Here is a 13,265-nt window from a genome sequence, read left to right on the forward strand (position 1 = left end):
AAAGTCAGTTATGAGCAACCTGAATTCCATTTGCCACCTTAGTTCCATGTAGCACCACCATATTCACTGAGTTGTGGACGTGTTGGGAGTGAGGGACATTATTTTGCCTACCACAGTGATAACGGCCTTCAAGATGGTTCGGGATTCCGGTGCCATACTTCCTGAGTGGGCACACGGCGTGGGCAGACTGCACACCACATTCTGAGTCTGCCGGCGCTCAGTTCCAGCTTCCTATCCCGCCTCAGTTCTAGGTTCTCAGGTCTGACAATTGCCAATGTTTCTCGAGTGTTCCCTCCCACCAAACCAGTCATTAAAACTGCAGATCCCAGACCCCACCCAGACCTAAGAAATCAGCATCGGAGGTTGAGGGTTGGGCAACTGCATTTAGAAAACAGCACCAAGTGACTCTGAGACACACTGAAGTTTACAAACTATGTTATTTTTTGCTGTCTGGGCTACTTTCCAATCTATTTTAAGCAGTTACTCTTCAGTGAAAAGCAAATTACTTTATACCAGGTAATTAACCTTCACAAGACACCGAGGATAAATATTTGCTACCAAGAACCAGCTAAGTTCATGAATAAAGTCTCTAAGACTCCCTTATTTTTGGGCCCCAGGAGGCTGCCCAAAGAGACTGGTCATTGAGTGACCATCTGCTTCATCCCGGGGCCACCTGAAGCTCAACAATAACCAAACTGCTGCCTGAGCTGACAGTGTGTAGGGGGTGAGCAGGGGACCTTCTACGCACCCCTACTTGTACGTCTCAAACATGCACTGGCAGGTGTCATGGCAGCCAGCCTCAAGAAGTACTTAACTGTGATTGATGTGAATACAATTCATTATAGGAGGTGGGGCTGCTCAGGTGTCATGCCTCTTAAATCACACCATGAAGCAGGCTCAGTGGAGCGCCTAATGAAAAGAAAATAGCAGGTGTATACACTTGTCAAAACAGATCCAACGTGCCTTTCCGATCTCTGCGTTTTATGTATGTAAGCATTCCTGAAAAACAGATGTGTCCCCAGGCAGTGGATTCCCATATAAGTCAAGTCCAGTAGCTATGTATCAGAAAAGATCTTTTGATTCCCCTTTGTGGTTAATAAAAAAGATTCCCACAGCCCAGATCCATTGGACTTCTAAGCACGTGGTTAGAAAGAAAAAGAGGAAGTTCCCGCTTGGTGGTCCCTTATTCTGGGAGGAGGCGGCGGCAGCCACTGTTGCGGCTTGCATCAGCGAGGTGATGGCGCTTACCTGGGCTGAGTAGACCCTACTCAGGTAGCTGGCTCACTGGTGGGAGGCCAGCCAACTCCATAGCTGCATCCGTGTGCTGAGCCATTTTCTCCAGGCTCTTGGGAGTTTCTCTTTTCTACAGATAACAACAGAACAAAACATGGAGCACCATGAAAAACAGATGTTCCAGTTAGTGGGGTGTTAATCAGAGTCTTAAAAATCTGCTCAGAATGACTCTGAGACCAACATTCTAACAATCCTTATGTGAAATCGGTGCTAGACACAATTCACAGCCCTGACCTTAACTCTCCCTTCAAACACCTAACAGAGGCTTTTGGGGAATGGGAAGAGAAGGGCTTCCAATGGATGATTGTGTCCTTTGGTTGTGGGGAGCTGGGTGGTTATCAGGTTAAAACAGAGTTCCCATTGCCTCACCTCCATCCCTGGTGAGCCAGCCAGGGCCCAGGGTTCTGCTAGAAGAATGTACACCCCCCATGTATAGGGACCTCTGCCTGCTCATACTCAGCAAAATCTCATCCATCCTTGCAGGTGAACTGAAAGAAATCAAGCAAGATATCTCCAGCCTACGCTACGAACTTCTTGAAGAGAAGTCTCAAGCTACGGGTGAGCTGGCAGACCTGATCCAACAGCTCAGTGAGAAATTTGGAAAGAACTTAAACAAAGATCACTTGAGGGTAAACAAAGGCAAAGACATTTAGCAACCTGAGTTGGCATCTGTGACTTCTACCAGCATTCCAAGGCCAGATTGGATGCCCTGGCCCCCAGCCCCGATGGGGAGGGGTCCCAGCCCACTCTTCTAGGACATGAAGGGGATCTACTGGCTCAGTTTCTAGCTAGCAGCATGGCTGACACCTCCAGCCCAGTGCTGCCTGGACCAACAATTGTATCAAGGCTGTTGGGTAAGCGAAAGTACTGTGGGAGGAAGGGAGAAACTGCTCCCTGACACATGTGAGACCTTTGGTCCAGCTATGGTGAAATACATCCCTGCCAACAGAGCAGGAAAAGGCCATCTTGGATGGGCACTAGTGCCCTCCCACTGCACGTGGGACTGCAGCTCAGGCTGTGCCCTGGGAAGACAAACCACCTCATCCAAGCCCTTTCTCATTCCCTCCCCGCCACCCACACACACATCCAAACAGAACCCGGAGGTGACCTGTGATCTATTCTTAAGTGCCAGATGAGAACACAGATAGCCTAATAGCAAAATAGTTCTATTTGTTTATATTTTAAAAAAAGTTTAAAAATCCTAAAATCAAAAACTGTACTGTAGGTAGCACTGTTTAGGAAACAACAACAAAATCCAAATGATGTATTTTTACCTTTATTAATATTATCTTGTATTTACTATTTTTACCTAAATGGAAAGAAATAAAATTACCTCATCATAGCCTGGGGAGCTTTTGTGGATGTACTGCCGAGGTCGTCCTGCACCCTGTCTGGAGGTGGCCGTGGAAACCCACAGCCCAGAGACGCTGTGGAAGGGAAAGTACCAACCCCCTGGGAGCCAGGCAGCCAGGACCCCCAAGAAGATATTAGCTTCAGCCGTCACCTGCGAGTCCCTTCTCCTGTCCCCAGACCTAGTGAACCCAACCTCACCAAACTCAGGAAAGAGGCAAAGCAAATGGAGGAGTGGGAAGTTTCCTCCCGGGGCAACTCGGGAGTTTTCCCGGTGTGAGTGGGAGGGGTAGGGGGCCAGGAGTAGAGCCTAAGTGTGAGTGGGAGGAATAGCCACCAGAGGGCGCCCCATCCCAAACAATGCCCGTTCTCAGCAGGTTAGGAAAGTTGTCTCTGGATTCCAGAAGGCCCCTCGGGTCCCAAGGAAATAGTAGGGGTGCTGCGTGGATGTATGGAGCACTTCCTGTGTACAGGGCACCGTGTTCAGGGCTTTGCATGCATCAATCCACTAAATGCTCACAGCAACACTGAGGAGGGTGAGGGTTGCAAATTCAAACACCTTGCAGATGTCCTGGAAGGGGAAAAAATAATTAGGCACCTACATTTGTGCATGTGTGTATGTGTACAGAGAGGGAGCCCCTGTTTCCCAATATACAATATTTCTTCAGGGGAAAATATTCTTACTTCACTCAGCTATGAGAAATGAGCAGATCAGATGAGGTGATAAACAGAAGGCAAGTTGGTGCCGACGTTGAGGGCAGGGCTATGGCTGACTACAAGGCGGGAGGCTACTGACAGCAGGCCGCCGACACTCAGTGCAGCCAATTGACATTATTCAGGCCCAGTTTTGCGTCCCAATTTCTGAAAAAAGAAAAAGTCAACATTTGTTGGGTCCCTGGCAGTCAAGATAGGTGACAGGGGATGAGTTGTGGCTCTACACCTGGGTCTTCTCACCTAGTGCTCCACCCAGACAGAAATCGAGGCGTCCGGTGGGAACCTGGGCACACTGCATGGGCAGAGGGTGCTTTTCAGACACTGGCTCTGGCCAGGAGTTTTTTACCTAGAGTCTGTGTGGGGAACCACAGATGGGTTTCAAAGATGCTACAAGACCTGAGGTGCATCTGTGATGTGTTTGTCTTTGTGCTGGTGCCGTGTTCTGGAGGGAATGCCTGCAGCTCTTCTCAAGGAGCCACCCATGACCCCTGCCCTGAAGATGACAAGTGATTTCATTCAGCAGATGTTTACTAAGACCCTTTCCAAGCACTGGGGATGAGCCGTATGTGTCCGGTGGGGCTCCCTTTGAAACCCACACTTTGAAAAAGAATACTGAAGTTCTTTGTAGGAAGAGCAATTGATTAAGTCCAAGGGACAAATTAGCAACACTTGTGGAAGATTGCCTTTCAGTTCTCCCACTTATCTTCATCAGAATGCTAATAAACATTGTGAGATGCATTATTCAATTTCCCTATCTGCCTTTTCCTTTTAAACCTAAGTTTCACATCTACTCCTTACAGAGGTAAAACCAGTCCCACTAAATAATTAAAAACTGGGGGAAAAAATTAGCACCATCCATTATGCTTTTAATGCCATGTCTGGGAGGTCAGGGTGGTCCAGGCACAGATCCACAGCTGCCAGGTGGCTGTGGAAAGGGTGGGGGAGGCCCCTTCTTTGGCAGAGAACTGCAGGAGAGGCCAGGAACTGAGGGCTGGCAGAGCTGCAGGAGCAGGGCAAGAGCTCAGTGACTTTCCAGGCACTGACAATCTCCCCCACTTGCCCATCTCCTGAGCCTGTGTTGAATTCTCCAGGCAGAGGAAGCCATGCTTGGAGAAACCCAACAGGAGAGGGAGGAATAGAACCTGAGGGTGCTCAAGGAACAGCAGGGAAGGGAAAGGGCCCAAGCCCTTCCCGGAACATTTGCGGACAATCTGTGAGACGTGCATACCTCCCGGGCTCCTGCCCGTCCTCGGCAGCTCTGCACGCTGGCCAGAGCTCTGTTCCCAGCTTGAGTGCTGCATTTAGTGTCTCTCTCCACAGACCCAAGGGAAGCTCCATGAGGGCTGGGGCTGTTTCATGCCCCACTGAGGACTGGCACAGAGCCAAAGAGTGGTCACTCAGTGACATACTGCTGGGCCCTTCTAGGGCTGTTCCTTCAGACACCATCAGACCCTAAAAAAGCCTCACTCAGTGTGCAGAAAACACCAGCCATTCCCTGCTACCCCTCGGCCCGTTGCCCTTCTAGTCACAGCCTCGGAGGCCTTTCTCCCAGCACAGCAGACTCCTCCTGCTGCGTGTGCCACTCGGGAGCGGCAGCCCCTGTCCAGGCCTCTTGGGTAACCAGTGGTTATGCAGTGAGTTTGCCAGTGACTTGTCACATCTAATGGGTCCTGATACAACTCACAAATTATAGTGACACTTCTCAGGCAAAAACCCCCAATTAGTCCCCAGAGCTGCTCCTAAAGGATGCATGCTCACACAGTTGAGAAAGCACAGCGGTCGCCTCTGCCCATCAAAGATTATCTGCTTCCCTCCGGCGAGGTCCAAAGACAAAATACCGGCCAACACCAGCCAGACTGGGGAGATGCCCTAACACAGGCCCAACTCTGCAAGAGCTCCTGGAGGGGCCAGGTGGGGGGGGGGGGCGCTGTGACCAGACACTGTCACAGGGAGGCAGAGACACCTCGTCTTGCTCAGGAGCACTAGGAATGTGGTTAGAATGAGTGGCCATTAACGTGCACGTAAAGTGCAGAGTTTGAAGGCCCCAGAGGCGGCAGGCAGGAGGCGCTTCCATCCGCTGAGCAGGCAGACACGCCTCCCGCTGTTTATCCCAGCTCTTCCTGCATCCTTCTAGGGACGAAAATACTAGAGGGAAGGAACTCAAGACACAGATGTTAATTGACTTACGCTGGTCAACCTGGCAGTGAAGCCACTTCGGTCTCCACTGTCCCCGGCACAGCAGGAGCTGGCTAACCCAAACTGGCAGTCCTGGGAGCTAGGCTGGTGGCACGGGAGAAACACCTGCTGATTGTTAGACTGGAATTTCTCCTATGCTTCCACAATGCCATCAGGCAGCTAGAACATCCTAAGCCCTCTGCTTCCGGGGAGGGATGGCAAAAGAAAGATAAAGGCGGCTCGGCGCCTATAGCTCACCCCGCTAAGGCGCCAGCCACGTACACTTAAGGTGGTGGGTTCGAATCCCCAGCCCGGACTCGCCAAACAACAATGACGGCTGCAACCAAAAAATGGCCGGGCGTTGTGGTGGGCGCCTGTGGTCCCAGCTACTTGGGAGGCGGAGGCAGGAGATTCGCTTGAGCCCAGGAGTTGGAGGTTGCTGTGAGCTGTGATGCCACGGCACTCTACCCAGGGGGACAGCTTGAGGCTCTGTCTCAAAAAAAAAAAAAAAAAAAAAAAGATAAAGGCCTGCTGGGCACTTTTTTCCCAAAGATGAGTATATATTTATTTATTTATTTTTGAGGCACAGTCTCAACTCTGTTGCCCTGTGTAGAATATTATGGTGTCATAGCTCACAGCAACCTCAAACTCTTGGGCTGAAGCAATCCTCCTGCTTCACCTCCCAAGTAGCTGGGACTACAAGGGGAGGCACCTGCCACAATGCCCTGCTAATTTGTCTCTTTTCTTTTTTTTTTTTTTTGAGACAGAGTCTCACTTTGTCACCCTCAGTAGAGTGCCATGGCACCATAGCTCATAGCAACTTCAAACTCTTGGGCTCAAGTGATTCTCTGACCTCAGCCTCCCTAGTAGCTGGGACTACAGGCACCTACCACAAAGCCTGGCTATTTGTTTATTTGTTTGTTTTAGTAGGCTCGGATTGGGTTCAAACCCACCAACCCTGGTGCATGTGGCCAGAGCCCTAACCACTGAGATACAGGCACCTGGTCTAAATTTTCTATTTTTAGTAGAGACAGGGGCTTGCTGTGGCTCAGGTTGGTCTCGAACTCCTGAGCTCAAGCAATCTACCCGCCTGCCTTGGCTCCCGGAATGCTAGGATTACAAATGTGAGCTGCCACACCTAGCCTGAGGGCTGGGTCTTTAGAAAAGAGAAGGATGTGAGAGAAAAATCAAAAATTTTGTGAGAAATGGTGGCTGGAACATGGGGCTCTCCCTTCCTGAGACTGGAAAGGGGGATGGAGGCCAGATTGTGGGAGCAGAGTGGTCAGGATGTGGCAGGGAGGGCGAGACCCCAGTGGGAGACAGCAGTGAGGGCTGAGGCACTGCCGGCCTGACCCAGAATGAGCAGGGATAGCCCAGCTACTCCCCTGCACCTGGAAGGGAAGGGAGGCGGCAGCAAGAGGCCAATACCCCTCTGAGGCAGGGGCAACGGGCCTTCTCCTTAGAGAAGGTTGAAAATGTCCTGATTACATGGCCTCAGAGTGTCTGAGTTAGAAATAACTGGGCCAGCAGAGCCCACTGTGCAGTGACCAAAGAGGCCCACGTGTCCCATGGTGGCTGACATGACACCCCCAGGTCAACAGCCCCTACCCTACCCCACGGATGAGAAGCACACGGGGAGAGAAGTCAAAAGAAGGCAATTCAATATGTCAAATAAAAAATTAACGAGACGCTTTTAGGTATCTGAGGGCAGGTCCAGACCTCGTAGGATAGACTACACCTCTAACTTTGCCACTGCTGTCTCCACTGCCCAGTAGTGATGTATATCTAGGAATAAAGAAGGGAGGGAGGGGCAGCGCCTGTGGCTCAAAGGAGTGGGTGCCGGCCCCATATGCTGGAGGTGGCGGGTTCAAACCCAGCCCCAGCCAAAAACTACGAAATAAATAAAGCAGGGAGGTGGCAGGGGCAGAGGCTAGGGGAAGGCAGAGGAGGAGAGAGGGGTGTGGAGCACCTAGGCTTTGTATTGGCTATGATCCTTCTTTGGCTGGTATTACAGCTTACCCTACCCAGACACAGGCTAGCACCTCACAGCCAACCAGAATGCCCAGGTCCATCCCCACCCCCCCACCCCAGTAGCTGACAGCAGACCCAAGCAGGGCCAATCGCAGTCTTTCCCTGAGTTTTATGTATGGGCGGCCACTGGGAAAGAAAAGTCCTTTCTCAGGAGGATTGCTGAACAGGAGAATGTGAATCTGGGTCACCAGTAGACACCTCTCTGCCACATTTGGGGGCTATCTGCAGACGAAGTCAAGGAAAGATGGGGGGGAGGGCCCTGGAGAGGAAGGGAAGGAGGGAGGGAGGGAGGGGAGGAGGAGATCGGGGAGAAGGAAGGAGACAAAGAGAAGGGGTGCCGTGATGCTGGCCCTGGCGGAGCCCATCCCTAATGCCCTGCTTCCTACAGCTCTTCCTTAGCTCTGTGACCTGTTCCAGAAGCCTTCTCAGCTTCACTCAAATAAATCTCATTTTCATTTAAGCTAATTAGTACCAGGTTTCTGTCATTCCGTCCTTCTGAATACAGAAATGGTGCTATAATGTCCTTTCCCCACCCTTCCCCTGGGGCTGATTTTGAATGTCAACAGAGAGTGAGGGCCTGAAACTGCTGGGATTGTTTTTCTAGAGATGTGATGAGATTCTGCACAAGGAGTGAGGGGCAGAAGCTGGTGAAACTGTTCGAGAGGATCCTCACAGCTGTGGGCACAACAGGGCTGCTCCGGGTCACAAGGCCCATCTGCACCCCGGACTGGGGAGAAGAACCTTCCCACTCTGCCTGGCCTCCAGCTGTGGAAAGAGCCAGAGTTGGCACATTGGGCATTTCTGTGATGGACAGTAGCCCCAGCCAGGCATCTCTCACCACCCATGGGGGCAGGGCAGAGGGGACAAGGCAGCTGCCAAGGTGACTACGGCTGTCACCTTTGCTTGTGGGGCCACCCCTGGAGACTCCAGAAGCACAGTAGACACTGTGATGATGACCAGCTTCTGCCTGGAGGGGCTGCCTCTATAAATAGGAGCTCCAGAGCCTGATGCTGTAGTAGGTGAGGCTGGTGAGGGGGACTGTTCGAGTTCCATAAACACAAGCGGATATCGGAGCTGGGCACCTCTGCCGCTTTCCAGGAGCGGAGATCATTGAGAGCAGCGTGAGTCCCGGCAGCTGTGTGACTGACTCAGAGCATTTGCAGAATGGCGATGCCTGCAGGGGGAGCAGAGTGACTGCCCCAGAACTGAACAGGGTCAGTCACCAAGAGAGAAAGTGACTCTTTGGGTCATCTCAATGCTAGAAGAGAACAGAGCCCCAGGGTTTCTGGGCAGCTCAAATCAATGACAGAATGAACACTCCAGCAAAACAGAGCCCCTGGTGCCTTCCCGGTGTGCAGCCGAACTAGACGCCCCCAGAGCTCGAGCCCTGCTGAAGGTGAGCGTTCTGTCAGGGAGCCGGCCTGGTTTCTCAGACACATCATCGTGTGAAGACACTCAGCATTAGCATGTCTGTCACAGGCAGTGGGGACAGAAGGGGTGATCTGTGCCGCAGCAAAGGCCATGGGGGTGTTTCTTCATGATATTTCTCCTTCAAAGACACACAGATGTTTCTGCTGTGTTCTGGGACTTCTGTCCCCAAGCTCCAGCTCAGAAAGGAAAGGTTCCTGCTGTGCTGAGGCTGCGGGGAGAGGATGGTCTAGATCAGTATTCTAGTCACTCTGGACAGATTTTCTCTTTTTCTCCCAGAGGGTAGAAATAGCATTTTTCTGATTCTTAAAGATCTTGCAGTCTGTCCTCCTCCTGCATTCACACGACATGAAAGATTCAGCCTGAGGTGAAACAGAAGGGACACTTTCTGGGAAAGGGAACAAACAGTTTGAGACAAGAACACGTCCATGTGAGCAAACCAAGGGAACTGTCCCTCCCCACATAGTCTATGTACACGCCCACTCACAGCGTCACTGGCCAGGTGACCTGGGTGACTCTGAAGACACGAAAAGTGTGCCCAAACCCACTCACAGGGGCTGCTGGTCACCCTGGTGCTCTCTCTAGCACATGGGCAATGACTGGATGGGGTCTGCAGGTGAGGCCCAAGCCCCAGGCACACCGGCACAAAGGAAGAAGGGCAGGGGAGAAGGACCCCGTACTTACCCCCACATGAGTCCACTGGGCAGCAGAGACCTGGAGGCAACCCAAGGAAATGTGAAGATGCCTGTGGCTTTGCCTTCATGGACATGCAGGGACTCCCATGGGCCCTTTGGAGGCTGCCACCAGAAACCAACGAATAAGAGACAGGGTTACAAGATGCCACTCTACTGCCAAGGGAAGTGAGAGAAACTGCCTACCTGCCAGGCCCTCAAGTCTCCTCTCTCTAGGCTGTCGACACCCAGGGGTTTAAACCACCACTGGCACAGAACAGAGGAACTTGGGTCTATGTGCAACCTCCTCTGAGTCATAGCACAGGCCTCTAAGCACAGGAGATGGCAGGGCCAGCACTACTGCATCTCTGTTCTGGGCTAGATGCTCCATTCTCCAAATAAACTCAATGTCCCGCATGGCTGCTATGTTCTGTTAAGTGTTTAGGTGGCTTAGCAATTCAAAAAAATATAGTTGTGATGAACTGTGACATCCATGGCATGCCTCCAACAAAACATGCCTCCCAGACGTTATGCCCTGTGTTGTCCCCTCCCACACTGATGCTAGGCATGGTCATGTGACTTGCTTTAGCCAGTGTAGCACAAGCGGTGTTGATGAGCACATGCCAGCTGCCATGTTGTTAAGGAGCTCAGCAAGGTTACTGAATGTTGAGAGGCCACATGGGGAGAAGCCATGGAGGATGATAGGCCTATTGTACTCTCCAGTCTAGTCAAACTTCCAGCTGAGTATGGCCAGATAAGTGATTCAACTTTGTGGCAACCACCCAGCTGAGCCTTGTCAATCATCAAATCATGAGAAATAATAAAGTGTTGTTGCTTTAGGCCACTAAGTTTGAAGTGATATATTACCTTTTAATGGAGAACTAAAACAGAAAGGCTGAGAGATGATCCAGGAATTTTCTTATCACACTTAGCCCATCTCTGGGAGAATAACCAATCTCACCTATTTATCTCTAAAACATGATTTATTCCTGAATCATAAGGCCTGGTGCCTCAAACAGCAGAGTCCTACAAATGCAAGTCAGTGAGTGTCAGTGAAACCACAGTCAGGGTTTCCAATCTACCCAGCTTGGCTTTCCTCTGCTTGGAAAGAAACTCTGCTTCTGGATGCCAGTAGAAACCTCCCAAAATACAGCACTGACCTTGCAAAAGAATGCACACTGTGTTGAGCTAGCTGAATGCAGCCAGTCAATTCAGACATCACCCCAGTTCATATGTTGCAATGTGTGGAGAACTGGAAGGAGGCTGTGGACTCTACCTCCGAGGAGCTCACAGTCTCACTGGAGAGAAAACAGATGAGCCTCGAACAGGTGACTAGATTTGTGAGATTTTAATAGGAGTAGTGGGTAATACAGTAGTGGATAATACTGTCACAAGGTAGTCAGTTAATCGCTGCCCAATGGAAAATGGTAACACCTCCTTAGATTTCTCATTTTCCAGCTATCTGAACACTTTTGCACCCCTTATCTCATTTAATCAAGAAAAAAAACCAGTGTAGTGGGTAGGACAGGATTCACTATCCCCATTTCATGGAAAGAGTTTGCGTACAGTATGAATTGGAAATTCATCTCCTAGGGCCCTGGGCTCTGTGAACTGGACTGGGTGTGGGGCCAATGAACAGAGTTGACTAGGAGGAATGCCCTTAGCGGTAACAAGTGCAGAAGCACTGACCCTGGTAGGCAGCCTGGGGAAAGGGGACATTCTCTGCTGTCCTCAGACTTCTGCTGCAGAATTCTCTACGACACATATTGCTAATGTAGATCCACAGACCGAGGGCGGAGCCTGGGGACCTCTATTTTAAGATGCTCCCAGTTCAACTATAGAGGTCTCCTGGCTAGATGGTGCAGTGATCAGGTCACCTGACTGGTAGGTAGTGGGAATGAGATTGCACCACAAATATGTTCCAGTGCTCAGGCTAGTTCTCTGCTCTTCACTGAGCTAGAGCTGATCCAGTCTTGGAAGGATCTCTAAGATTTGGGCATGCTGATACAGGAAACAGCATTGGCAGTGCCAAGAAAAAAATAAAGACAAGTATCTCTCTCCCAACCTTTCCTGTGCCGCATAGCCATTATTAAGCAGCAGCATCTCCGTGACAACTTGTAGTAAAGGGACAGTAACCACTAACAAGTCTGTGGGGTACTAGCATTCTCCAGGGATGGTCTACTCTGGATTTTGTCTCCTGTTTCTTGCAGATAAGGCAATGTTGTTCTTGCACTGGGCCATTGAGCAGGGTCACCTCCCCCTCTGTCCCAGAATCTGGAGACTCACCTGGAGTCAGCAGAGCCCTGAGACAGACAACCTGACCTGGTGGGGACAGCAAGGTTCCAGGATGTCCTGGCATTAGACCACTCAGGGGGAGGTGGGCCTCATCCAACCTCATGCAGGCAAGTTCTGCCCATAATGTGGCAGGAAGAAGCCATGCAAAGTCAGTGCGTGTGTGCGTGCATATGTGTGTGTGTGAGAGAGAGAAAGAGAGAGAGAGAGACAGACAGACAGAGAGACAGAGACAGAATGAGGAGAGAGAGAGACAGAGACAGAATGGGGAGAGGACATGGGTCCACTCTTCTCACCACCACCAATGGCAGAGGGCAAGGGGCGCACAGGGCAGGGAAGGAGGGAGGGACATCTCATATTTGAGCTTTATTTTTTGTTTCTATCACCCTTTCCTACTCTTTGTCACTGAAACTGAGCCTCTTCCAATCTGTACCAGGAGGAAATGTGCTGCTTAAGTGCATTCCTAATTAGCCCCAGGTAATTCACTCTGTAATAATCAGCATGTTTCTCCCGCCAGCCCACTGAACCTCCCCTCCTGCCTCCCTGGTTCTATTTTCATCCCTGTCCCCTTGTAGGTGGGGATTCCTTAAAGGGGCCAGGTTGCGTCAGCTTTTTCCTTTCTTTCCAAATGGTCCTACTGGGGCCCAAGGGTGATTCAGAGTGAGGTCGTGAGCAAGGGCTCAGAAGGCCCAGAGAAGACAGTGTCGGGAAAGCCGCTATTTCGGGAGCCTGGACAGTGAACAAGCCCAGCCCACTCGCCTCTGGCTCAGCACAGACTGGCCAGGACCCCTCCCACCCGGGAGAGGAAAGACCATCCCTTCCATGAAGCCAAAAATGATGAAGAGTATCCCTTCCACCCTGGCTCTCTTGCAAGTGGGTGCAAAGAGGGTAGAAAATTACCCCTTGTGGTGTTTTTGTCACTGTCATCCAGGACTCCCAATTGGGCCCTCAGCCTCCCTTTTCTCCAATCCCCGGGCCACGTCTCAGCCAATGCCCAGACCTCTGCTGTCCTCTGGAGGCTTTCGGGGACCTGAGGGGTTGAACGAGTCAAGATAGATGAGGCACTTAAGGAACAAGGGCCGGGAGAGAGGGAGTGGGGAGAACTAAAAATGCAAATTACTTTTTCGGTTTTGTTTTATACTGTTTTTAGAAAAATATTATTCTCATTACAAAAGTAAACCATGGTAACTGCAGCAATTTTCAAAACCCTCAGCACACAAAAAAGAAGAAAATGAAAATCACCCTTAATCCACCACCACCTGGAGATAATTATTAGGAGGTATTTACTTGTGGTTTTCTATGCATATTAAT

General features: G+C 50.8%; 1 protein-coding gene across 3 annotated transcripts in view; it reads left to right on the forward strand.

Annotated features, from left to right (window-relative positions):
• TRPC7 (transient receptor potential cation channel subfamily C member 7) overlaps window positions 1-2,069 on the forward strand; it is a 140,355-nt gene extending 138,286 nt beyond the window's left edge. For all 3 annotated transcript variants that reach the window (XM_003782167.1, XM_003782169.1, XM_003782168.1), the window contains one exon: window positions 1,777-2,069. In XM_003782167.1, the coding sequence (XP_003782215.1) occupies window positions 1,777-1,946 (170 nt within the window). In that variant the 3' untranslated portion in view covers window positions 1,947-2,069. The remainder of the gene's footprint in view (window positions 1-1,776) is intronic.
• The last annotated feature ends 11,196 nt before the right edge of the window (window positions 2,070-13,265 follow it).

The sequence above is a fragment of the Otolemur garnettii genome, unplaced genomic scaffold (assembly GCF_000181295.1).
Source record: "Otolemur garnettii isolate 467f Iridium unplaced genomic scaffold, OtoGar3 scaffold00003, whole genome shotgun sequence".
NCBI lineage: Eukaryota > Metazoa > Chordata > Mammalia > Primates > Galagidae > Otolemur > Otolemur garnettii.